The following is a 27,604-nucleotide window of genomic DNA, read 5'->3' as shown; positions in this document are numbered from 1 at the left end:
GCAGGAAGGTGCTTGGCTCCGGTCGGTGAGTATCTTGATATTCTTGTGGCTACAGTCGGAGGCACCGCCGCGGCGGCCCTCGCTCCCAGGGGCTCCGTGTTTGTTTGTGCTGAATGTCCTGGAACCAAAAATCACTGACCCGAGGTCGCGACAGAACATTTGACCTCTGGAGTTCAGCCAACAAGCCAGCGCCCCGCGACACCGTCGCGCTCGTGGCTGCGCCAAACTCATTGAAATTCACATGGAGGGGAGCAAAGGCGCATCAGGAGGTGCGCGACAACATTGGCTGTGACAGCTGATCTGTCTTCCTGTCTGAAGCACTCCCAGCTCCAGGACTCTGGACTCTGCCGTGTCAGCTCTTTTCCCGCAGCACCTGCGCAAAATAATGGCAGGAAGATGGATCACAATTGAGCAAATCATAAGCCATGTTCATGTAACATGTCAGCCATGTTAACCAGCGGCGCACGCCTGGACTGGAAATGGGGGATGAACCACTTCAGTTCTCTTCATCACTTATCAGGTGTTTGTGGCATGGACCGGTCACCTCTGACCACGGATGAAGATTCCATGAACTATAAAAAGAAGAAAAAAACGTACAGTTTCTGTAGTACAGTACATAGACGCTCATGAAGGTTTGCATCAGTCAGTTAGCACAGGTTTTAACGCCTCGTGTCCAGGATCGCCACGCCAAAGTAGGATTGAGAGCAAGACAGTATTTCGTTGATTCAAAACTTCTACTTCCTGTTTACATTCACGGAAGCCATTTTGGATTTCCTCATCCCGAATACATGGATAGCATCACTTTAATTTCATGTTCACTTCTGCTGTAGCGATGCTATCACTCTTATAGCACATGGCTGTCTTTCTTTCGGCATTGGACAAAAAGCTAGTGGTTCAGCTACTTCTGATCAGCTACTTTCACCTGTTGCTAAAAATGTCAGCGTTTTGGTTTCTCATTGCTGAAGATGTGTAGCTACGTGTAGCTACGAACTGGTTGTTCTCTTTAAACCATGCTAATTGTTGCCTCCGTGGTTTCTTGGTTTTTCTTCAAAGTTCGGCAGATGATCGAGTCAAAGCTCCTTCACATTCGATGAAGTACTATTTAACTGTGATGTACGCAGAGACTCTAACGTTCCCAGCATCCGCCTACTCACCGAGCTGCTGGCAGCTCTCAGGGATGGATGGACGCCATTTTTGACTATGACTGAAGACACCAAATCAGGTGTGGTGTCAGTGTACCTTTGCATTCCCACGGTCAAGACTCAACAATTTTCCCATAACCATTCAAGAAAATGAAAAATGAATGCAACACTGGATGGAAATAAATCTCGTGACATTGCAGAAGCTTATCGAAACAATGCTGTAAGCAAAGCTAAAGGCAGTCCAGTGAAATATTAGCGCGTAAGACCCTTTTTTTTAGCGGTGACTTTTTTTGGCCTGTCAGTGTAATGTAATGCTCAATGTCATGTACGGATTCAGATCCAGACGGATCCTTCTGTCCGTGCTCTGCCTTCATTTCCTCCTTATTTCTGCATGTTTCCACTAAGCTGACAGATACATACCTAACGGAGCAGTACCAGTGGAAACCATGGGGGGCAGTGTTGCTGTTACCCCCCCGATACATAGCTCTCAGGAGACAGGAGGAAGACATAACACTGGTGGAAACTCTCCGTCCTCCAGTGGCCATATATTTACCGGCCTCACCGACCACCGCCTGCTACAACGCTTCCTCCGTTTCCTCTTCTGTGCAAGAGCTACATGATCAACACTGACTCCACAGTCGCCACGTTGGTTCTGGAGTTTTGACTCTGGGTTGCTCCCCCTGCTGGATACTGTGGTGAACAGCAACACCAACGCATGGTAGCATGTGATCTGTGACGGTGACACGGTTTGATACAGACAGGTACGATTTCATTCGTAGAGGGACCATAAATGAGCCTTCAGTGTGAAGACGAGTCATCGCCATCCCAGTTCAAAGGAAGCCTGAACGGAGCCGCGTTTCCTTGATCTCTGAAAAGCCCCTTTAACTGCTTAGATAAAGAAATGCTAAGTCAAGGTCAGCAGTGGACGTCTTAGCTTCCTGTGATGGGAGAAAGAGCCTCTCAGTGATGTGACCCAATTGAACAAATGAGGCCCTTGCTTTTATTTCACAGCCACGTGTCATCAAGATCTCGACTGAACACCCAGAAATGGGAACCCAGATCAAAGGAAACGCTGCGTCGCTGCGTAGTATTCCTCTGCCCTGCTGCTGGCCGACATCTGAGGGACGGCTCCGCTCTCAGAGGCCTGCTTCAGGACCGGGCGATGAGTTTGGCCACCCGGCTGCGAACAGGCGCGTGGGTGTTGTGTTTTTACTGATAAGCGATTGTTCGCGCCCCGTTTCCTGCAGCCACCCCGCTGCCTCACGCACGACGGAGTGATGACAGACGAGGATGAAGGTTTTTTGGACTGTTGAGCAATGCTAGCAGCTTAGCTTCGCTTTTGAGTGTCGCCGGTTATTCACTCTCCTCATTAGCAGTCGGAAGTCAAACTGATCTCACAATCTGAATCAACAACAGCATGGAGTCGAACCGACAAAAATATTTGAGATAAAGAAAATAACGTTTGAAGTCAACAGCTATTTCCAGTCGAAGCCACTAGAGTGTGCGCTGATCTCCTGCCGTCACTGACGCCATGATGGTGAGCGATAAATCAGAACCAGCATTACCGCATCACAGAAACTGAGAACAGGGCAAAGTACACAGCTGCCAGTTGGAGAGATTCTGGAAACGGAGGTTTCTCATTTGCTCACAGCTGAAAGTCTTCTTTCATCTCTGTAGTGTGTTGTTGTTGTTATATTAATAAAATTCACCCAAAATAAAATAATATGAGAAAAACGCCTCAGTCTAAATAAGACACATTTGCATGGCATGATAAAATGTTCAGGAAATGCATGAAATGGGAGCAAATAATTCCATTTTGGGTGTGACCCAGCTCAGCCAAAGTTCTGATTAAAAAAAAAAAAAGTTTCCAACAGGTTTGACATATCTGGATTTTTTTTTTTTTTTTTTTTTTTTTTTTTTTGGAAGGATAATTGGAGGATTGTGTTGGTGGGCTGAAGCTGAATGGTGGAGGTTTTGCGCTGACTGGTCAACAGAAGCAAAAGACACTTTAATGTCACAACATTTCCCCGGACTGCTTTCTCTTCCTTTTTATAATAGTTAATCAACAAAATGCAAGTTCAATTTCAATGTAAAACATGGTCACTATAGATAGAGAACATTGCATCACATGCTTTATAAAATTGAGATTATTATATTGCTATTTTTCTAACTTTCATGCAATAGATGCTGATTTTTACTTCATTTTAATGTTAAGATGTTTTTTTAACACAAGACTTCCACCATCAGAATCTTATGCGGATCTATACGTCTTTGTGTCAATTGTAAACACTGTCATTTTTCAGGCTTAAATTGAGTTATAATATTGGACTCATTCTCCAGCACAGTTATGAGCCAGAAGGCGGAATATTAATAAACCCTTACCGGCCTTGCTGAGGCCTGACTGGCTGTTTTATCATCAAAAACCGGACGGTTATTCAGCCTTGGTTCGCCACAGAATCCACCGAGGACTTTGTGTTGATGAAAGCCTGTTTGGATGAGTCATGTTTGTCTCATGAAAAGAAAAAAAACAACACTTCTTTTTGCATTTGTTAAAGCACTGATGATGATGATGATGATGACGTCCGTCGACGCGATCTTTTCATGCTTCACGAGCATGGAGTTGAGTCAGGGACACAACTGGATCAACCCCAGTTTGACAACTTCAAACGTATTGACCCGTACAACACATCATTTAAACCAAGGCCAACGTCTCGTTTTCAACACAGTGGCGCCCTCTTGCGGTGGTTTGGAGACATCGCAGCCTCAAGGAGCAACTGTTAAATTACCTTTTAATAAACATTTGAATAGAATATTTTCGTTGGAACCCATACGTTATATGTTAAAAACAGAATAAATTACAGGTTGATTCTCTGCACGTTACTGTACAAAACAAATCTGTATAAATGTACACTATTGACATCATCTCTCGTTTCACTCAGACCTTTGGCTGGAATGTAGAATAATGAGCGAGTGTTGTGCAAAGACATGTAAACATCACGTGTGTGTTGTGCTACAGTAGTGTTCGCTTGAGCACTGGATCCTTGACAGAGCTGCTGCCGCTTGGCTCCCCCTGGGGGCCGGTGTGTAATGCGTCCGTGCTGGACTCGGAGATCTGCTCCTGGCTGTCAAGGGGCGGCTCCGACCCGCTAGCGTCCAGGAAGGGCTCGGCTCTTCTGCTCTGACCACTGCCTCCGTCCACGGCGCCATCGAGGTTCCGGCCACTCCTGCTGTCGCCCTCCGCTTCATGACCGTTACCCTCGGCCTGGTCCAGAGCAGCAGGGTGTCCCGCTCCCCCCAGGACTCTCATCAGACCCTGGGCTCGGTCCCTGTAGAGCTGGCACAGCTCCGCATCAGGGATGTGGTTGCTGTGGATCTCCACCAGCTTCATGTAGATCACGTACAGGGCCTCCGGTTCAGAGCCGTCCTGCACCGCCGCCGCCAGAGCCAAGTGGAAGTAGCCCAGTGCATCCACTGCATCCTAGGGACGGAGGGAGAGGAATGACGTTCTCACCACAGCTTATCATTCGACAGCAACCAGCTCACACACCAACAGCTTCACGCTGGACGCATGTGAAACACTTGCTGCTCTTCTCTCCTCCTTTCTTTTTAGCAGTTTATTATTTATTTCACGATTCCCATCATCCTCGGCCTCTGCTTGACTCTTGTGGAAGAGACGGTTGGAAAGGGAGTCCAAAAATAAAAATAAAAATCTTTCTGACTGGCAGCTCTTTATATGAAGTGCAAGAGTCTGGAACAGATAAAAACTCATCTCTACAATGAAAGAAAAGTGACACCAATGAAAGACAATTTCAATTCCTTATGCAGAGTAAGGATATAAAATCAGAGGCAGAGTCATGGCTCCCAACAACACTCAGGTCGCTGGGTTTCACACACTGAACTCCACCCTGGATCTCTCACTCAGCTAACTTTCTTTTCATTTGAGAGTGGACTGCTGACAAGGCCTCAGGTGCATTCTGCCGAAGCTTTGCTGCTAAGTTTCGGTGATACATCTGTCAGACGTGTGTCGACGCTAACGTTAGCCTGGATGCCAGCCGACTGTTCGGAAAAAACAACAACGCACTCATTAATGCTCTGTTGTCAATGCTGTGGGACACGCTCGACCCTTCAGGTCACTGGCGTGTGAGACTAGGAGAAACGACTCGTCTCGAACCTCCCCGTTGTTTTTAAGTGGTGTTATTCACTTCACACGTCGGTGTCCTGGGACTCTGTCCACACGTCCCACTTGAGTTCAAGTCAGCTCCGGAACTGTGGTTTGAAGGGATCATTTCAGGTGATGAACGGCAGGTGCCCTCAGCCTCAGGAGTGTTGGGACCTACTACTACAACCCAGTGTCAGGGTGGGAACTGGGACAGGCCCCTAGAGGCGAAGTCGGCAAGTGGCAACATGGATGCTGTAAAACACTGACAGTCGGGAGCTCTATTGGGTTTCAAACGGCCAAAAATATCTTGGAATAAAAAGACGGAGTTCACAAGGTTTGGACAAGTGTAGAGGAGAGACTAGAGCTGAACCGAGGTGGAGAAGAAGGTGGAGGAAAGGTGGTACCTTGAGCTTGTGCAGCGTGATGCTGCCGAGCCGGGAGTAGAGCCGGGTGTAGTAGCGCGCCTCCTTGGGGCTCTGCATCAGCGCCGGGCACAGAGACAGAGACTTGAGGTAGTAGTTCTCCGCCAGCTCGTAGCGCTGCAGGCCGTGGTAGATGGTAGCCAGGCGGTGATACGCCGTCCTCTCGTTGATCTGCACGCCTGAGACCGACCACACACGTGAGTGGAACCGTTCGCACAGGAGAGCACCAGAGCTTTACCTGTCTGACTGGCGACCTCTACAGCCAGAGAGGCATACTGCAGTGCCTCCTCCAGCTCCGTGTGGTTCATCAGCAGCTCGGAGATCTTGCTCAGCAGGCGGAACTCCGAGTGGATGTCCCTGATGCTGCGGGCGAATGGGAGGCTGCCATCCTGAGGAGACGACCGTCACTTCAACAGGTCACGCTCCCTCACACACACACGCACGCACGCACGCACGCACGCACACACGCACACACACGCGCACACACACACACACACACACACACACACGTACCCGAAAGAAAGGCAGCGAGGACATCCGGATCCTCTGGCCTTTAAAATAAACATCTCCAGCTTCTTCATAGATTCTCATGGCAAAGTGCGAGTCGTTCATCCTCAAGGCCGTCTTCACTGCCGCCTGGCGGAGGTTGAAAAGTTGTGACTTCTCACAGACTGTCTCTCCGAGGACCGCCTGACTCACCTGCAGGTACATGTCGGCAAGCTCGTCTTCGTGTATGAGGTAATAAATCCGCCCCACCTGCAGCCAAGTCTCTGACTCCTCCTCCCTCTTCCCCAGGTCGATGGAGATCCGCAGACTTTGCTTGGTGTAGTCCAGAGATTTCCGAGAAGATCTGCACCACAGATTGGTGAAATCACATTTCACGAGGAAGGCCAAGGAAAGCAGAGAGAAATGAACGCACCGCTCAGTGTTGAGCGAGAGGTAGAGGCTGCTGAGGATCTCCAAATACTCGCCCTCCAGCCTCTTGTCCTTCAGCTCCCGGGACACCGACACACAGTGTTCGTAGTAGACGATGCTCTGGCCGTAGAGCAGCATGTCGCTGTAGAGGCGACTCAGGACCTTCGCCACCAACATCTGACCTGGAGAAACGACCAGCACAACAGGGAACAGAGTGCAGGAATAATGAGTAGATTAGAGCAATAGCAAGAAGTGGCCACTAGAGTGCAGTAAGAACATTTTAGAATCTTTTTTTTTAGATGACACTTACGTACAAGAGATTAAACCTGCAATAAATTGCTTTTTTTTTACAAGATTAATCACATAATAAACGAATTTACTGCAAGCTTTATCTTGCGGTTTGAATTTAATCTTGTAGTTTGGATGAAAGCACATCACACCAACTGCGACACTCATGTAATCGCAAGCTACTTTAAAAAACACTGTGACAAACATCGGAGGCTGACCACCGCGGTAGACCATCTTAATCGTACTACCATCTCGAGTTCATTCCGAGATTAAACTCATATTCATTTAGTTTTTTTTTTTTTCCTTCTTCATGTGGCCCTAATACACTGTTGTAATTTAACCATACTTTGATTTAAAAATGTAATCCTCAACATAATAAATTAAATGTGTAACATATTTATAAAGCTAACATTTGATTTAATCCCATTACTTTATATATTGTCCATCAGCACTCATGTCCACAAAGCGAATTACTTTAGAAATATATTTCAAATTTATGGTTCGAAGTGTAATGCGTTCAGTGGACAGTAGATGGCAGTAGCGCTACAGAGTGCCTTCAAAAGGCTCGCACAAGAGAGGTGAAGAAGCAGCTGAGCAGCAGGAATCAATGAACAACACAACCCTAAAAAAGTAAATGTATTCTTGTCTATGAAGCCAACACCAAAATGTAACTAAACTTTTCAGGTTTTCACATCAAACTTTGTCTTCAGGACTGACTGCTGAGTGTATATTAAAGGTTGGTTCATTAAGTAATTAATAATTTTTCAACCATTTTTTGTTATAGAAGTCAAAATATTTGAGGACGCAAGAATTGAATGTGGCTGGACGTGTTTTGAAAGACCCACTGTGCAGGTTTCTGGCGTGCAGTGCGATGAGCAGCCCCATCTCGTAACACTCTCGGACACTCTGACTCCTCCTGCTGTTCTTGTAGCAGCGGCCGAGCCAGAGGTACGTCTGGACGTGCTCCTCGTCGGTGGGGCTCTCCAGGAGCCCAACAAAAAGGCACAACGACCTGAGGAAACAATTGAGTTTTTATTGTCCAGCAGGAGCCAAGGTGACTCTGCAGTGTGTTTCCCACCTGACTAAGAAATGCTCGGCCAGCAGAGGCGCCCCCACATCCAGCGCCAGGCAGCCCAGGTTGGCCAGAGCGAGCGCCTGGTTCCTCTGGTTCCCGCTCTCCCGGGATATGACCAGTGCAGAGTGCAGGTGACTGCCGGCCTGCGGGATTGCACCTTGTCGCCTCAGACACAGAGCTAGCAGGTTGTGGATGACGCCGCGCTGAGTGGAGCTGTCTGTGGCCTGGAAACACATTCACACTCTGTGAGCACAGATCCAGCAACAACAGCGTTCATGAATCCACAGAACACATTCTGAGAGAGCTGGAGATGGCTTTCATAAAGTTCATCCATAGCTCGTGGTCATTTCTATATTTGATCACACTTTATATTGGGGAATACATTACCATAAATAAACTACTCAATCATAAGTGGCAGCATTTTATCCGGCTGTTAACCATGGACTAGCATCTTGTCAAGTGTGACTATATTTCACGCTACAATGATGAAACAAAAGTTCTTTCTTAACAGCACCAAAACTGCTTATTCTTAACAGTAAATAAGCAAGTAATCCATTAATATTTGCTCCCCTGATGATGTTTTTCATTTTACACTTAATCATTCATGGTGTATAAATAAACACAGGAGTGCTTATGAAAGTTCCTCACAATAATCTCTTGTTAATGTCTCTTCATCATGTATGAATATGAAAAGTCAATCTTGAGCTGCACAAAATCTTTCCACTTTTTATAATCTACACTTATGACCATAATTAATGTAAACTTTAATATCAGCTTATTTGAGTCACATCTCAACTAGCCTGAGCTGTTACATAGTTATTTCGTCCATTTCGTGTTTAATAATTAATAGTGAATCAAACAATGAGTGGTTGATTTCCTGTTTATATTGTCTGTCTCTGTCTGTTGCCCTGGGTAGCTGGGATGGACTTCAGTCCCCTGCGATGCCATTAAGGAAAAAAGTGCAGGCTAAGGAATCGATACATTGATTTACCTGCAGTGAGATAAGCAGAGGCTCCAGAATGTTTTGAGCTTTCTCCGCCTGGTCCGACAGAACTAGCAGCCATCCCAGCAGAACCGCAGCCTCGAAGGCCTCCTCCTCATTGATGTGTCCTCCAGTCTCCACTGCCTGTTGAGCGCAGCGCACCGCCTTGTCCAGTGCATCATATTGCTGGTAGACTGACGCAAGACCCAGACACAAGTCCCGCTGGGTCTTCAGGTCCTGACCCTGTTCAGCGATGGCCAACGCCTGCTGAAGGTAAACCACAATCTGGGCCGGCAGCAGCGAGGTTCCTTCTTTCCACCGCGGGTTCAGACGGACAGAGTTCCTGAGGAACAACTCAATCTTCAGGAAGGCGTCTTGGATGGAGTGATCTCGCCTGGAGTCCAGACTCAGGGAGGCCAAAGCCAAGTAAGGCATGTACTTCCGATGATAGAGCAAAGTCAAGAGCCAGTTGAGGTCCACCGGAGCTATTGGAAGGCCCTCAGTGGCAGAAAAGGACACCGACAGGAACTGGAGCCGCTCAACGAAAGGGAGAGCATCGTCTGTTTTCTTGAGGAGCAGATAGAGGCTGGAGAGGAGGAAGCAGACACGAGCCTCCAGGTGTTTATCCCCTAGGACCACGGATCGTCTCAGGAGAAGCTTGAGGAGCTCCCCCTCGTCTGAGGAAGTGAAGCTGTGAGACGGGAGGCAGAGGAGCAGAGCAGAGGCCTTCTCCACCGTCTGAGGAAGCTTCTCGCTCATCCGCTGCTTCAGGTACACGGAGGTGAGGTTGGTGAGCAGTGCGGTGAGGAGCGGCGTGTCTGAGAAACCGTCCACCCGCACACTCAGAGCCTCCTCGTAGTAAACCCGGGCCTGAATGAAACAAAGGAAAAGAAAAAAACGAAGAAATTCAGTGACTCATTTTGTGAATTATATTTATTCATATGTCCAAATTTTGGTTGCAAAAAATAAGTATTATTCTGACTTTACCAAGGTTTCTCAGCTATAAGATCTACTTCAAATAATAAAAAGGCTTTGCTACTGAAACGTAAAGCTTCAAAGATGCAAAAATGTACTGACAATAAGATTTCAAATCCTAAAAACAAGCAAAATAAGCACATTTTTAAAAACTATAGCTGTAAGTGTGAGCCTGTAATGCTTATTTCTGTGGTGTCATTTGCATAACAGCAATAAAATACACCATGTTTCAAAATATATAAACAAAAAAAATACATTTTCTATTCCAATATTTTTTTTTCAAAATGAATTGCTATGATTAACAAGACGAATAAAAATTGTAGCTCAAACTGAGCATTAAAACATCAAAATACTATCATCATTTTACGAGGGATGTTGAACAACTTTACGTCACTAAAAGTGGATAATTGTATTCCTTAATTTTCGCGCCTCAAATATTTATAGCAACCACTTAAGATGACAGAATAATAATTTTTAATGGCATTGTTGGAGTCTTTTATGCGATATCAATGAATGGACGTCAGTGTTTCTTTATTGTTCTTTCAATAAACCGTGCCAATAAAAATAACACAAATCAGGTTTACGACATCCTTGATCGATACATTATTTTGTCAGCGGTGTTTTATCTGGTCCTCACAAGCGTCGTCTCTTCAGGGAGGAATAAAACACAGTAAAAGGTGTCAGACGAAGAACAGACCTGGGAGAGTTTGAGCTTCCTGGCACAGAGGCGTCCCAGGAGGAAGCAGGCCCGTCGATGAGCCCACTTCATGCCCAGACGCTTGGCACACTCCCTGACACTTTCCAGGTGACCCGACAGCTCAGTCTCACTCTGCCCGCTGAAGGTCGCCCACAGGAAGGAGCACTGGAGGTCATAGAGGGGCAGGAAGTCCTCCTGGGTGAAGTACAAATAAAGCTGATGGAAATGTTCCTGTGGAACCTTTTAATCAACCAAACTAAAACAAATACCTATTGACGCTGTTTCAATAGGAGAACATTTGACTTTGACTCGACCAGCTTTTTACCATTTCCTGTATGCTCCCTGCAGCGCAGGCTTGTGTAGTGTGTTTTACTGGATTTTATTGAGTTTGGGGCGAATAAAATATGACCATATGCTAATGAAATTATATCAAATTAATACAACACATGTTTTGATATGAGAAAACTGTGGTCTACAGAGTTTCTCCGCATTCATGGACCTCCCCCTTCCGTCTACGTCACGTACGTCAACGGAATAAATCAAAATCACAGTCAGTGTGTATCAACTTAAGATTTAGTTCTTACTCCTCTGAAGATGACTTGTTATAATAATAATAATAATTCATTCTAATATATTTTTAACTGACTGAACATTTAAAAAAATAAGTTAGAGAATCATTTTTCCAGGTAACTCCATTTTTTAGCAACCTTTATTTTGGATATTTGACATTGTTTGGCTTTGTTGAATTACCATTTTCTCTTTATACGATCAGGTGTACAGAAAAATAATGCTATATATTACAAATGCATTGACATGTGTATCAGAATCATATCTTACTTTGTATTCCACTAATACTATTATCATTATAAATTCCATACTCATCTCCAATAATGTACTATAGCATGCTGCAAACATTTTTCCATTCTTCTTTATAGTTATTAACCTGACTTATATGTCCAGTTGAAATAGTTCCTCTTAATAATTAACTTTTTATCCTGCATCTCTCTTATTTAGGCTCCATTTAAAAAAAATAATGATGATATGCTATACCATATTGAGAACTATATTTTAGATGTTTATATGCTGGTTTCTGACCTGGAAGTGGTCATGGTTCAGAAAACTCAGCGTGGGGTCACTGAGCTCCGACTCGTCTCCCTCCCAGCTGTTGTCCTCCAAAAAGAGAGGCGGGTCTTCCTGGAACTCGTCCAGTTCTCTGAAAGTGTCGTCCACAGTGAAAGACAAACGTTGACCGTCTTGTGGCAAAGGATTCTGGGAATGGTAGATGGAGAGTCGCGGGGAGGACTGTGAGAGCGAGTGGCGAGGAGAGGACTGAAGAGGCGGCGTTCCTCCACTCCTCTCGGATATCAGGCTTTGGCGAGCACTTGCCAGGACCTTGTGATCTATAAATTGGACAATTTTAATAACAGCTTTTATCAAATTCATGCTTTGAAACATTCATTTTAGAATTAAGACTTATTTGACTCTCACATGACAAGTGAGACATGAACTGGAGTCATTTCTTTCTTACCGTGTTTGGGCCGATTCCTGATGTACATGAAGTCCGACTCATCCAGTCTATCTGTGAACAACAAGGTCAAAGATGGGGGAGTGTGGTTTAAACTGTGTGCGCCTCTCCACAAAAACACCGCTGTTCCTGACTTGACCTTTACCTATTCTGTAGACAGAGCTGATGTCTGAGGCAAAGAGTCGCTCCAGCAGACTGCTGTCACTCGGCTCAGAGCTGCAGGGGTTCATGCGAGCCACGGACGCCTTCTCCTCCTCAGTGACAAAGACCAACTGCCTGTCTCTGCGAGAGGAGCACAAAGACTGCGTTGTCCACCGTCCACTCATAAAGCGAAACACAACACACGACATCGAGGGTAAATGAGGTTAGGAAAACTCACAGCATTGAAGTGTCCAGTGGCTTGACATGCTTCTTGTGCACAAACCCTGCGTGTCCTGTGGAGGTGTGTTTCCCGATGAACACCGCCAGACCTCGCACCAGCAGACCCTGGATCTCCACCACGTCACCCTGACTCAGCTGGAGCTCGTCTTGCCCCAGTGGGCTGTAGTCCACCAACGACATACACGAGCCTGTGACTGACATTAAGCCTGAGTTCATCATTTGTTCCTTGACTTCTGAACACATTGACCTTGGAGAGGTCACCAAAGGTCAAACTAAATTTTAAACAGAGTCTGGATTGTGGGCAAAACAAAATGCGTGCTTATTAAATAGGAATGTGATGTCAGGGTCTGTTAATGGAGGCTTCCCTCAGGCAGGAGGCTACGGTCGATCCAGACCAGAACCTCCCGTCACAAGAACAGCTTCTTCCCCTCGGCCGTTAGATCGATGAAGCTGTGATCAGCCTTTGTTGTTTGTGGGTTATTTATTTATTTTATTTTATTTTGTTGACAGCACTTTATTCTGAAGCACATTTCTAGTTGGTGGGATCCCACTGACCATAGCAATAAAGTTGATTTGGATTCAGATTCTAATTTTGGCATAAAGTATCTGTGGCTCGGCAATGACCCACTTCATAATACCAGATGCAATGTGTATGACAAGTACTTATAAATATTCAAAAAGAAAAGTTAAAAGACATTAGAAGAGTTGTCATTAGGACAAAATTGATTGGAGTTTATGTCTGATGGTCACTAAAGGATTAAATGAAGAGACTGAAGGAAAGAAACCCATTGATCTGGTATTGATTATTTGGGTGTTCATTTAAAAAAGGGCAAACAGAATAAAGAAACAAAATAACAACAAAATAACTCTAATAACTGTAATTACTTCAATCATTTGTTGCTTCCTGTCTGTTTTGTTATCCAGTTAAAACGCGCTGTTTTCGATTGCTTTGGTCTGGCTCTGCCTGTGAAGGAAAGGTGAGTCCATTGTTTTTGTGTCACGTCTCGCTGATGTTTATCATTCACTCACGGTGAAAGACAAACAGGTCACACTATCAACGTTATCTGTGTGGAATTTTATTACTTGTAAAGTCCATGCCGGCCACATAAAATAAAGTCCCTAGGCCTTGAATTTGACAGTTGATATTGGGTCATCAACTAACCATGTTTTTGGAATTTAAAACAAAAACGTGTTAAAAATAAAAAAGTGTTAAAACCAAGGCCGTTGAAAACATAAGCTTTTACGTGGAGATAACTAACAATGGAAAGTCAATTTACCTGGGGGAAGAAGGAGCAACCTTTACAACAAGGTCCACACAGCGCAAGTATTGCATGATAATCTCACTTTTATATTAAGGTCATGGCACCACGGGAACAAAAGAAAGAGGAAGATAACTTATCAAAAGGAAGTAGCATTGTATTAAACTTCACCGCTTACCAATATGATGTTCAAACGCTTCCACCTTCTCGGTGTCTGAGCACCCTGCGTGGCCCGGGTACTTCCTCAAGAACCACCTGACAAACACACACCTCAGTCAAGCAACACATCATATGAAGCCAATTCTTCCTGCTCAGGAATGAACTCACTGGTAAAAAGGGTACGGCAGCGGCTGCATGGCGTTGACAGGCACGCGGCCTTGCTGCCCAGTGGACAGCAACGTCCCCTCCCACGTGTCGTCCTGCCCTGTGTCCCTCACTGTCAGCAGGTCGTTCTTTTTAAACGGGAGCTGGTCTTCGTCGTCCTCATCCCGATCTCTCCTCATTAAAGACTTGGCAAAAAAGGATCCTGTGAAGAGGTTGATTTAGTTGCCAAGCAAACATGTTTTCATTCGCATGAAGATCATCAAAAGTGCTGCGCCTAGTGCGGCCTGATCCAGCCACTGTTGGTGATGGATTATTATACCTCTGCCTCTATTAACTTAATGTAGTATTTGCCAGCGCTGCAGTCCTGCCTGAGGAAAATGTTCTGGAGAAAATTGGGATGTTTGGGTGGACATAAATCAATGTGTTCGCTATGAGCTAAGACTCTATAGAGAGAGTAATCATTCTGATGAATATCGGGGTCTAAAATCACTCCATCAACTCCTAGAGTTCTGACCTTCCTGCAGTAACAGTCCAAGGTACATGGTGGCCAGGTGCTCCTCATCCACCGTCACACTGATCTGCAGGTCCCGGAGCAGTTCAGGGTCCAGCCAGATGGACGGATCACACAGGAAATTCTCCAAACAACGAGCCACGAAACCTGAGGGACACAGCGAAAGTTGATGAATGACGTTTACAGGAAGCCAGTCTGACGGTCAACTCCAGACCCACCGAGAGCCAGGTAGGTTGAGAACCGACAGATTTCCTCGACGGTCTTGAAAGTGAGCACAAAGCTGTCCTTCTCTGCGTGGACCGACACCAGACGTGCAGATAGGTCCTGTGGAGACACAAGTGGCGCTACAGTTGGACATCATTGACATGGTGTACTTCCACAGCTCCTCACTTTAAAGAGCTGGATGACATCCTGGCTGTTGCTCTCCACCACCCTGAGTCGGGTGCGCAGAGCCTCCTGCAGGGCCACGTCATGACCCACGCCGCAGCGCCGCTTCCCAGTGAACAACAGCACGATCTCTGAGACACAAGGATAGAGGGGGAAAATGCTTTAATTGTTGGAAGTGTGAAGCGGTTTATTGCTTACATGCAGCTCAGACTAAACTTTCCAGCGTTCATTAAAGATTTGCCATGAAGGCTCATATTTCAGAGAGATGCTATGTGAGCACAAAGTCAGTCTCCTGAGGAATAACAAAGCTATTAGGCCTCTTACTGGACTCTCAGCACGGCCATTTAAACCCATTTGGGAGGAAGAACCTGAAGGAATGTGAAGGCAGCTAAAACTGCTGAGTGAGGGGGGAGCAGTGCAGGGCAATGCGCTTCATCACCATGCATGAATTCATAAAGCAGTGCAAGTACAGATAGGTATGAAATAATATGTGCTGTTCCCGGGAGTGTTTCCTTGAGACATTTACCTGAGGAGAACTTCTCGCCCAGTGACACAGTACTTCCTCTGAAGAACGCTTCCTTCCTCTTCCAGTAGCTATCCTGCACCACCTCACCCTCACCTGACTCCACCAATGGGCCGCCATCCTCCTCACCAGCACCTGGCATGAGACCATGCATCAGGGTTGACATTTTTTAGATAATAGACTGCATTTAGCAGATGTGTATACGTGATATGTAGACTCCAGTGAAGTCAAGAGTGATGGACAGAGATCAAGGGAGGTGAAGAAGAGAGTGCAGCCAGGGTGCTACGGTTGGGGAAGAAAGCCACGTTGGCGGAGTGTGAATAAAATATTGGGTTTACAGTCTAAGTCGCAATAATGACTGGTTTGGAGACACAAACACAGAATGGTCAGAGGTGAAGACACCCTTATTGCATCAGTGAATACAGAAAAAAAACAAACCTTTGGCTCATAAAACCTCTGTGACAGATAAAGGTGTGTTAAGTTGAAACTGTTATCACAATGGTCATCAAGGCTGCGCCACATGACCAACAACAAAAACACAATGATGGGATATCGCTGAAAATGTCATCTGATCCAGTTGTTCTTGTCAAATTTAAGTCCAGGGACTTTGAACATTAAAACATTGGATCCACTATTTATATTGACAGATCAGTTAAACTTCCTTAGGGGCCGTCAGGACAGAAGAAAAAGAATCTTAAAGGAAACCTAAATTTTGTGGCTTAAAAATTATATATATATATATATATATATATATAACAGAAGATATTTTTATTTTGAGGAATAAACTATAACCTTCAAAAGAATCATTGAAAGAACCTTTGGTCATTTCCAAACATAATGGGATGACCAAGGAAAAGAAGCATTGACATGACGAGAAAAGTAAAAACAAAAATTCATCATAGTGAAAACGTATCGTGTGTATTACATCATTAAAAATACCAATGCACTGAAAGAATTTAAAAAAAAAGAAACATAACAAAATAGCAGCAGTCAATACTTGAAGCACTTCGACACTAACAACTTTTACTTTACTTTACTGTACCACAAAAAAGCAACATGTTTTCATTCTCGATGTTTTCAGACTCATTGACTGAGCTCTTACCTGACAAGAAGAACAGCAATGGATTTTTTTTTTATTTTCAGTCTATTTTAATGTATTATTTATCAAGATTAAACAGGAGAGAGTTGTGGTGGTTGTCTCGAGGAAATTCAACTGATACGAGCAAGGTGTTTGGAAGTTGGTGTTCGCGTTGAAGAACGCGGCAGGCAGCTGTCCAGAGTAGGATTGAATAAGTTGACGAGGTCTTCTGTCACTTACACACATCAATAAACCTACAATTTACAGGTGAACGAAGTAAAGACGAAGCAGTCAGTGTTTCACAGCACCGCATGTCACACACGGCAGTGATACATTCAAGTACCGTCGGAACAACTATGGTGCATTCAATAGCGTCGTAAACATCCACAAACACAATATAAACGACCGAAAGACCAACAACCAAATAAGTAAATAACAAATAAGAGCAGTAGTGGGCTCTCTAATAAACATACATTTTAAGCCGAGTGTTTTGGCCGTTGCACGCAAATGCGTCAGCATCATGAACAACGGTTTCAACTCAAACTGGCTCCCATAGATTTTCCTAATAAAGACAAATGGCTCCGCTACAATATGGTGAATCAATGTTTCTGCCCCTCCCAAATATTTTCCAGGAAAGTGGCGGACGAGATGCGCTCAATCATTTTCAAATCCATATAAATCACATTCTTCTCCCCATGAATTACACATCACAATTCGTCAAACGGCACGAGAGTTGCACACAAACAGGGCCACAACCCATGAACGTGGGATTGATGACCACCAGACTTGAAAGGCCGTTCGCAGGCTTCCCCCGTATAGTTTGTTTCATGGACTGGGGAGGATGTCCCTTCACACACTTCCTCAGTTCAAGACCACGGAGAAAGCAACACAGCGGTCAGTGCGAAACATACCTTCGGTCATGACGTCATTGGCTGAAAAGTGGTCATTGGTTCCCCCAAAAGTGTAAGAGGGTTCCCTCCATAGAGCGTCAAGCTCAGCAGGGGAGATATCTGCAGAAGAAGAGGAACACACCTGGTTTACTAGCTTCAGAAAATGTGAATATGGTGATGCTGGGTGGCACGAGGAAGGGAGTAACGCTGATAAGTCGACGGTGAATGTTACGGCATGTTAGTGCGGGTTGTTATCAGGGGTTTGGGTTGGGAGCTGACAACAAACAGACATGTAGATCTACAACAATACCCAGCTCATGTTTGAAGTTTTATTCATAGCGTTATTAGCACCTGTAGGTCCTGTCTGAGTGCAAAAGTGTTTTTCATGTGTCAAAGTTTGACTAGACACTTGAACCAATCCAAAGCACATATATAAGACCTCAGGGCGGATCTGGTTTAGTCTTAAGAGCATGAGCGCATGTTCAGGCTTGTGTCCTTGAGGTCAGGTGTTGTGACTGAGAGAGTTGCTAACACGCTCAGTCATCCAGCAACAATAGATTAGAGCGTCTAAGGAGATGATCTGATCACAGACCTTTGATCGACTGCTCTCCTGAAATAACAATACAGTGCCAGGTGATTCATTCACGTTAGATCTAATGCATAACCATCGGAAAGCCAATAATGTATATTACATAGTATGTTTTATGGCATGGAATAGCGTTAGAAAAACACTAGTCCGAAGCTCACATGAATTATTATATTAGACTAATTGATTGCTAAACTAAATGGCTGATTGGATTTGCTTGGTCATTATTTGGAAGCGCAGAATATTACTGTTTCGCTATAAAGCTGTACTTGTGTGACCCACAAAAGTTGGTGATTCATTTAGATGAACTTGTGACACACAATGGCATCACTTTCAGGAAGTCTTTTCTGCCAATAGGCCATTGTTGCAATGCAAGACTACTTCAGGTTCATTTCTGCTTTCACCAGACAGTCTGATATCAAACACACTGCTCCTTCATGCTGTGTCAGGACATAACATCACTCACAATTAGGACAAAGGGAGAACAACTTAGTACAAAATAACATTATACTGCAGCAGACAAGACTCCATTCTTCACCAGGGCCGCTGGAGCCAACACAGTCATGCATCTCTAGTAGAACACAAAGACACACGTCATGCCCCTTTTACCTTCATGACTAAGTGAGTTACCCATGTTGCTAGAGCTACGCGTGTGACTATCTGAGCCTCATGACGGGGCGGCGCAGACGGCGCACTTGGACCGACCTGTGAATGAGGAGAGGCAGATTTTGATGAAGGGTCCACAGCAGGAGGAGTTGAGCAGAGGTCTGCAACAACACGACGCCATCCGGCCCATGAAGCGGCAGCAGCTCCCTGGGATCAATGCCATCCCAGCGCTCTCCCCAGGCCTCTCTCACAACAACTCACTCTCTTCCTTTCTTTTGTACGAGCCCAGCTTCCTTCCCTATCCCTGCACCTCACTTCCCGTCCAGGTCAGAGTGCTGGATGTGTTCTTCCAGGCTGGATCTATCACTCTGTCTCTAACTGTCTCTCTCTCCTTCATGGCTGCCCAGTTTAAATGCACAAAGCACTCAGTGCTACTGGGATGAGTGTGTGTAGGGGGCAGGCCTAGGCCAGACAGTCTCTGTGTGATGTGTGCGTGCCCGGGTCAGTGAAAATATGCACAGAATGTGTGTGACAAAGACAATGGCTTTCTTTTGTGTGAGGTGATGCGATAATGTGCTGCTGATCCACTGTAAGGCAATGCCATCGAGGGACAGGCAGCAAGGTCAAAGAGGAGGCAGGGGTGGTCACAGACAGAGGATTGACTTGTGTACATAACTTTGTCTGCTGATGGACGCGATATGAAACTTGTCATGAAAGAAACCTTGGAGTCAATTTTGCATGTTGGCTGAAGACAAAGAAGCGGCGACCTCATGTGTATTAAAGTTCCATTTCCATGACAACATCCTTTGTTATCATCCCTGACTCAATTTGTGCTGGTGGGCAGCCACACTCACACAATAGTCCCTCAGACAATCACTTCATAAAAAATGTATAACATATCTGATGAAGAGCTTAAAGGTGTAGTGGATCTCAGTAGCCTATTATTGATTGCTTTTATGTGTGTTTTGGAATGGATGATGACAAAGATTCACAAAGTGCTTTCACATGAATCAATTAAACTGAGCGCATGAACACAAGAGGATGAAAAGAAAAAACTTGATGGGCCAGCTGCTGGTTTTTGGAGGGACAGCTTCAAAGGTAAGTTTGGAACTACTGTGCAGGAAAACATCTGAGAGTTCTAACTCATCCACTTCTTCTCCACTAGAATCTGTCTTGTATCTTTGTGTCTACCTGTATCACATGCATGAGCCTCAATGGCAGCCTTCATCTTCTTCTTCTGCCTGGTACTGGCCACACAGATGGCCCACTGGTCCCAAAGCTAAGTATCTTCTCAAGCGTTTCGTGTTCAATCTGTGGTCTGATGACGTAAAAACAGTGGACTGGCTACAAGTGACTCCTCCTACGACCTTCAAAGGTTAATCACATCAGTGATGTGAGGGAGTGGGAGGAGCGGGAGCAAGCCAACCTCAACACACAAGCAAGTCGGAACTGAAAAGGAGAAGTTCAGACGTAAAATGTGTCTGTTCTGTTACTGCTTCTCTTCTGCTTCTTCTTATGGAATTCCCCATCGCAGGTTGGCGCTGCAGGTCTGCCTCCTCCACCTTCCTGTCCTCACTGCCCACCTCCATGGACCTCACTGGCTCTCACTTCCTCTTGTCCGTCCATCCAACATGTCCACTCTCAAACAGTCAACCCAAGAGTCAAGCACCCTTGAGTGTTGAGTGATGCAATAGGGAGATGCAGTCGGTCCACTCATTTTAAGGTCAGCGGTCAGGGATGATGAAAACATCAAAGACGTCCAATCAAAATCAAGCCTTTATGTATAAATCAATTCTTGCCAAATGTTAAGAATAAAAGCATGAACAACTCAAAGGAAGCACTGTGACCTATCAGTCGTAATGAAATAAATCCCGTGTAACAACTTCCTTTAGTGTTCTTGTTTAACTTCCTCAAAGGCAACAATGAAAACCACTCATGCAAATTACATGAACATCACTCGGGGATGACTTGATAAACCAGGTCAAGCTTGCAAAATGAGGTCTTTCTACAGCAGTGTTTTCCAAGGGACGGCACACTTATACGTCTACTAGAACAAGTGTCGAGTCACACCACCAGTGGAACCCAAGCCAAAACACAACTGTGGCTGACTAATGACACGCAGCAGAAAATAAAAGCAGAAAAATTGTCACCAGGCCTGACGCCAGTGTGATGCGGATCACTGGGGTGGCTCACATTAAAACTGTGGTGGTTCTTGGTCACTGTTTTTGGAGTAGCCGCCTCTAACCCAGCAAAACTGATGTTGGATCCAACTACATGAGACCCTGGAGTGCTGGTACCATAGAGCAGACCCTGCAGTCTCTGAATCATTCAGTCAATTCCATCTGAACTGTTGCAGCAAGACACGTCACAACATCACATCAAAGTGCATTAGAAGGATTTAGAAAAGTCTTCTGAACTCACAACGTATGACTTCATGGTTATTATTAGACAATATTTGTCCTTTATGTACCAGATAAAAGAGAAAAGCAAAGACATGCCCTTCCATTTGCATGCAATGGCAATCCTGCTGTCTAAAGTGGCTTTTATTTGTTCCAGATGATTTTTTTTTAATCTTGTTTATGAGGGTCTGTGTGAATCTGTGTGTGTGCGAGAGAGCGCATGCCACGTACGTGTCTTGTGAGACAGTCACAGTATATAGACTTCAGACAGCTTTTTACGTGGCTATAGTCTCTAATCTCACAGATGATACTGTCAAAGATCAAATGCGCCATCAACTGCTCGCAATAAAAGCCGAGCTATTGCTAAACTCTCGCTGAAACATGAAAGTTGGAGCCCCCAGTTAAAAGTGATTAGTTTGGTTAAGGATTTCTACAATTCGATGGCCACAGTTTTAAAAGAATATAAGTTTGTAATTATTTATATCTGTTTTCATACAGTTTGAAAATAATACAAAGATTTCTGTGAATGTATCTTTTGGACGAAACAGCTGGTTGAAACTATGATAGTGATTGTTTCGGTAGCCTCAGTTTTATCCTTTGAGTAGGCATGATGCTAGCAGCTCCATAAAGAGAGGTAGCCACTCTAAAGATGGTGATTTATTTTGTTAAAACAGGTTAAAACATCAAAACGCAAGAATGAAATGTCTCTAGCATGAGTGCCCAACATGAATAATGAAGTCTTTGGCGAGCTCTTGAGTTCAGAGCGTGGCAGGGATGGGCCCCTGGAGTGTTGGCACAATGGTTTAAAGAGTCCTGAACCTTGCAGCCCAGGTAAAAATGCCCTGCCTTCACAATGATGAAAGAAATTTGTCAAGACCTGGAGATGACTTTTGCTCAACCTTAAACAAAATTCAATCTGCTCAGATGAGATATTAGCATTTTTATGGCCAATTAGTTAACAGCAATGTGCCACCACACCAGCAGATGTCACTATATTTTTCACTGTGCCACTTTTTTCAGTCTTTTTTTAAGAGTTGGGAGTTTTCAGTTCACTGCTTTGCTGTGTCTCTGTCACACACACCCACAAGTGAGAGCATGAGATATCAATTATACAGTAAATCTGCTTGCTCTCTGATCTCCCCCAAAAAAAAGAGCTCACTCTGAAAGTGCCTCCACACTGTCTGAACCCGCAGCAAAACAACTGTGACACTTGATGGTCCGTGACAATAACGCTCAGACCTAATAGGAACCATGTGCCGCGTCTGGCTGCGTTGGACGTCAGCAGGCTGGTTTGAGTCCAAGTACAATCGGAGGATGTCAATTTTGGATTACGCTCTTTAAAAGTTAGCGGAGTAACGTGAGACAGGGGAGACGTCTCTATCTTTAGACTCACACCCGTCGGCTAACTCAAATGCCTGCGTGTGGGGAGCAGACAGAGCTCCCTGCGGGGAGATTCCCACGCGGTGGCACCGCTGCATCTGTTCCACTTCATTTTGAAACAACAATCTTATCTTAATGTGCTGCTCTGTAACATAGATAAGAACCAGTTTGGAGTGTGAAGGAGTACATGTTATCCATGAGCAGTCAAGTGTGTCGCTGAATCAAGCTGGTCAAAGTGAAGGCCGTTCAAAACTTGCAGATCAGCAAAGCAGAAGTTGAGAAAGCAGAGCAGGAAAACAACTCTTACCTCTCTGTTGGTGCCAACTCTGTCTTCTGACTTCAGTCCTCATGTGTGTAGTTGTGTCTACCTGTGTGTGCACATCTGTCTGTGCTGGTCAGAGCTGGGAAGGCGCGTCTCATGACAGCTGCCAGAGCGGCTGTCATTCTCGTCTGTCCGTCCAAACTCACAGGAGAAGGCACTGCAACAGGCAGATTGATTCTACGGTCAGTGTCTGGATCCCTACGAGCATAACAGAAGCTCACACAGGCAGCGTGCCACTGGCTGAGGAAGGCTTTCTGAAACTCCTCCCATAAGTTCTGTGCACAGTACATTCTCTCTCTCTCTGTCTGTCTGAACCCCAAACTTCCTCACCACGTCAGATGGAAGCACGTGAGCCTGTTGGACTGACCTTACTTTTTTGACAGACAGTATCTTTTGGTGCAATGGATTTCCTCATTCTGGGACACCAGTCCTTCCAGTTCACTCCGTCGCACCCATGACATAGTTTGTATTATGGTGAGGTCCACACCTGTGATATCACCTGACCACATTCCTTCCAAAGAAACACGACTTGTGACGCACTTTCTACTTTTGATTACCACTTTATGAGTCTCTTTCTGGGTCATGGACCTAATTATCTTTCCCGCAGGCCTTGTTTTTTTTTTTGCGGTTGTTTTCACCCCTCTCTCAGTTAAATAAGTAACTCAGAAAATGATTTTATGAAAAGGCTCCGCTGCAGAAGTGGGCTGAAGAACATGCGACCTGTCCTGGGCTTTGTGCTCTGACAAAGGGCAGGGATTTTGAACACGAGTGAGGAATGTAGCACACTGCTGATCGGTGCTGTTGATAGTGAACACATGGATGGGTGTGATTGATAAACACAAGGCACAGCAGCCTCCATTAGCAACACTATGTGGATCATCAGAACGGACAATGGGCTGATGCACTGAAACACAAATTCAGTTCTTGTGTTTGGACCTAATTAAAGAGCATGACTCCTGGATTCTGCTGACCCTCGAAGAGACTAAATAAATGTGGTATTACTTAGCTAGGCAGCTACCTCATCACAAAAAATATTCACTATATATCAATATTCTACATTTATTTTTTATTAACTTTTTTTAAAGTCAACTCAGAGAGTTAAGACCTGGGAATGTCATGAAAGCTCAGAGAGTGACAGAATTTTGTTCTCCAGTACTTTAGAAAGAACAACATTTTTATTATGGTGTGTCAAGTCATGTTACCACCATATGGTAACCTATAAATCTATCTGTGCTACAACATAAAAGCCAAAACACGATCCTGAAAGTGACATTGCCCTGAATAGGTGTTTTGAAAATATTTTTTAAAAGTTTGATTTTCGATCTTAGTCCTTGTCTAGGAAATGTACAACTTGTGAAAAAAAAAAAAAAAACTTTCTTTCTTTCCTGTGACTAAGGTTTGGGACTGTCAAACCAAAAGACAATATGACAGAAGGAAAAAGGAAACTCAAAGTGCATGACTTAGTATAGTTACACCATGAAATTGTATGCTTAAAATATTATTATTTAATTATATATTATTTCATTGTATTAAAAGATTCTTAATATGAATGGTAAAGAATTAAAGATATTTTAAGTGGTAAATAAATCTTGGGAACAGAAGGACTCTGCCTGTACTCATAGAACTGGAGTGACATCCAGGTGACTGGTGTTTCCTGCTTACAAGGGAGGAATTTATTTTGAGGGACAAAAAGCATTACTTGTGAAAGAAAAACAAACAAAAAAGAAAAATCATATATATTTAGAATTCTTATTTATTTCTGGTATTATTATGACGCATTTTGCCGAATGACTCAATGTCAAATTAAAAATATTTTAGGATAATTGCACTTTATTATTGACGTGATATCCCATTATCATTATATGTATATACAGTGTATATCGAAGCATGTAATGTAAAGAAGTGCAAGCCATGCAAATGTAATTGTATAAGAGCAGATTGAAATGAATGTTCATTCAGTCATGTATATTTCTTTTTGTCACATTATTTGTTATCTCCATTGTCTTACAGCAATAAAATACGCTCTTCCCTTTCTCCCCTGTGTAAAATGAATGGAATGGAAATGTTGCTAACAAGCTAGCTTTCTCTTCAACACCGACAACACACCTGAAACCCTTTCATCCACAAAGGAGCACGTCAGAGATGTTTGGCAACACTGCTAATTAAAAAAACGCAAGTGTGGCGTTGACCTTGTGACTCGTGCCCTGCTGCCTTGACTGCACAGGAAGATCAGCTTCCTGTTTTTCTGCCCCATCAGTTTGGTGACAAAAGCCCTGAGCAGAACCCTCATAAGAGGACGCTCCACACTCACTATAGATCAGTGACTTAAACACTCGTAAAGATGGTCCTGCTCAGTCAACAATTAACTATTCACATCACACTCAACAACGTCATTGGAGTTTCGCTTAAGAGTCTCCAAATGATAAAATCTTGATTCTAAAGAGTGAATCAGAGGACATGCGTGATTAAAATCCATCTCTTATGAGGCATTTAACATGTTTTCTGAATGACTGTGAAGGAGTTAAACCAGTCGGGGCAGTCGAAGTGGAGAGACGCCTCTCACATCCCGCAATTGTCCAGTTTCCTTCAGAGCTTCCTCGAGATCAGAATCAGAATCAGAATCAAATTTATTGCCATGGTCAGTGGGGAATCCATCAACTAGGAAAGTGTTTTGGAATAAAATAAAATAAAATAAAATAAAATAAACAAAGGCTGTTCACGAATTCAACAGTCTGATGGCAGAGGGGAAGAAGCCGTTCCTGTGATGGGAGGTTCTGGTCTGGATCGACCGTAGCCTCCTGCCAGAGGGAAGAGGAATGACCAGGATGAGAAGGGTTGGCTCTGATCCGACCTGCATGTCTCTGGGTCCTGAAGAGGTAGCAGTCTGCTACCGATCACCTTCTCAGCAGAACGTACAATGCGCTGCAGTCTGCTCTTGTCCCTGGAGGTGGTGCTGTTGTACCAGACGGTGATAGAGGAGGTGAGGATGGACAGAATGATGGTGGTGTAGAACTCCACCAGCAACTTCGTCGGCAGTCGTAGTTTTTGTAGCTGCCTCAAGAAGAACATTCCCTGCTGGGCCTTCCTAATGAGGGACCTGATGGTTGGCTCCCATTTGAGGTCCTCAGTGATGGTGGTTCCCAGGAAGCAGAAGGAGTCTACAATATGAATGGGTAAACCAGCCAACATGAGAGGGAATGGAGAAACTGTGACTCTCCTGAAGTCCACGATCATCTCCACTGTCTTCTGGGCATTGAGCTCCAGGTTGTTGTGGCTGCACCAGGACACCAGCCGCTCCACCTCCCTCCTGTAAGACGACTCATCTCCATCTGAGATGAGCCCGATGATGGTGGTGTCATCCGCAAACTTGATCAGCTTCATGGACTGGTGACTGGAGGTGCAGCAGTTAGTGTACAGCGAGAGGAGCCATGGAGAGAGAACACAACCCTGAGGAGACCCGATGTTGAGGGTCCGACTGTCTAGATTGGTTCTCTCTCACCTGAAATCTAGAGACCCTATCTAGAGACCCTAGATTTCAGGTGAGAGAGAACCTGGCGCTCAAAGGACTTCTTGACCACAGACGTCAGTGCCACCGGTCTGTAATCATTCTGTCCTGTGATCCTGGCCTTCTTGGGAACAGGAATGATAGTGGAGGACTTAAAGCAGGCAGGAACATGACAGGACACCAAGGAAGCATTGAAGATGTCCATGAACACTGGAGCCAGCTCTGTAGCACAATGCTCCTGGACGCCAGGGGAAACTCTGTCCGGAGCCGCAGCCTCCCGGAGGTTCAGCTTCCTGAACTGAGTGAGCGCGTCCTGCTCCATGATGTCAAGAGAAGGAGGGGGGAGGGGAGCGGGTGGCTCATCGAAAGTGACTGTGATCGACTTTGTTGTCCCAGTGAAATCGTTCGTCTTAGTTGTGTCACTAAGAGACAGCATAGTCCTTTGCTGTAAAGTGGTTGAACATGGGGGTTGAGATTTTGGACTGTCACCGACATGACTCGCAAAACCATTAGCATGAGATTTTACTTATTTTATTTTGGGATTATTTAGATCTCGATTGAGTTTAGCTTTGAATCACAGTGGGTTGCCATTATTTAATCTAAAGAAAGGTCTTTGTTGAATGTCCAGAGTGTGCAGTTCAGGCTAACGACCAGCAGATGGCGACCTGCCTTCAACAATCCCGCCAAACAAGTCAAACATTACTAACTGCACTGTTAATGTCTCTAAAGGCTTAAAATCACCTTAGTTGGTTTGCTTTCAACCAGGTGTATCAGATATAAATTCAATTACACTGTTTACTTTGCAGGTTATTCCAGAAGAGGGCGCTGTCAGAGCAGTTTTAGCTATGAGGCAGTTCACCGCTATAAATAGACCTAATTGAGCAACTAGAGATTCAGAATGGCACCACGTAACATGGATCTATTCACGTGTTTACAGGCCAGTGTGTCAAATATGAGTCGAACTTACACATTCCTCAGACGCGGAGCAGGCGTGCTTTCCATTAGCAGAGTGACGTCACTCCACCGCCAAAGATGAAAGCACACCTGTCAAGCTCACTGATCGGGTAATCACGGAATCGATCGATTGCAATTTCATAATAAAATGAAATTTGATCGCGCGCCTTTCTACTGTTTTATAGTTTAATGAATGGGGCCTTAATTAACTTGCGAGCATCACTCGGAGGTGAGACGGAGAGGGAGGGGGGAGGGACGAATCACACCCCAAAAGTGACAACTAAAGTTACAATGCAATAGATATTGTGAAACAAAAGAA

At 44.7% G+C, this 27,604-nt stretch overlaps 1 protein-coding gene across 6 annotated transcripts; it reads right to left on the bottom strand.

Moving 5' to 3' along the window:
* Positions 1-3,158: 3,158 nt before the first annotated feature.
* sh3tc2 (SH3 domain and tetratricopeptide repeats 2) lies at positions 3,159-27,357 on the bottom strand. Of its 6 annotated transcripts, none has more exons than XM_053879524.1 (23): positions 27,299-27,357; positions 22,812-22,983; positions 17,555-17,653; positions 15,569-15,700; positions 15,046-15,173; positions 14,874-14,979; positions 14,659-14,802; positions 14,148-14,346; positions 13,999-14,075; positions 12,560-12,755; positions 12,326-12,462; positions 12,184-12,234; positions 11,751-12,055; positions 10,656-10,850; positions 8,993-9,853; positions 8,005-8,225; positions 7,772-7,938; positions 6,643-6,820; positions 6,423-6,573; positions 6,237-6,359; positions 5,962-6,112; positions 5,706-5,902; positions 3,160-4,620 (listed from the first exon to the last, which is right to left on the bottom strand). In XM_053879524.1, exons 2-23 carry the CDS (start codon positions 22,852-22,854, stop codon positions 4,153-4,155), a joined length of 4,329 nt encoding a protein of 1,442 aa, XP_053735499.1. In that variant the 5' UTR covers positions 22,855-22,983; positions 27,299-27,357; the 3' UTR covers positions 3,160-4,152. The 6 variants fall into 6 exon arrangements, with proteins under 6 accessions (XP_053735502.1, XP_053735496.1, XP_053735497.1 ...); XM_053879526.1 differs by lacking the exon at positions 27,299-27,357 and adding an exon at positions 25,743-26,608; XM_053879527.1 differs by lacking the exons at positions 22,812-22,983; positions 27,299-27,357 and adding an exon at positions 19,917-22,787 and having other exon boundaries at positions 3,159-4,620.
* Positions 27,358-27,604: the final 247 nt, after the last annotated feature.

This window comes from Synchiropus splendidus, chromosome 11, assembly GCF_027744825.2.
Source record: "Synchiropus splendidus isolate RoL2022-P1 chromosome 11, RoL_Sspl_1.0, whole genome shotgun sequence".
Lineage (NCBI taxonomy): Eukaryota > Metazoa > Chordata > Actinopteri > Syngnathiformes > Callionymidae > Synchiropus > Synchiropus splendidus.
Note: the sequence above shows the minus strand (reverse complement) of the source record. Positions and strands in the feature narration are given on the sequence as shown.

Bases quoted from the DNA above. Each gene is read 5' to 3' on its own strand.
- sh3tc2 (XM_053879521.1), bottom strand. From the start codon at position 18,948: ATGGCATTGATCCCAGGGAGCTGCTGCCGCTTCATGGGCCGGATGGCG. The intron at 12,056-12,183 runs GTAAGAAAGAAA...TCCAATTTATAG, and splicing joins CAGGAATCGGCCCAAACACG to ATCACAAGGTCCTGGCAAGT. The intron at 6,821-7,771 runs GTGGGTCTTTCA...TCGTTTCTCCAG, and splicing joins GCACGCCAGAAACCTGCACA to GTCAGATGTTGGTGGCGAAG.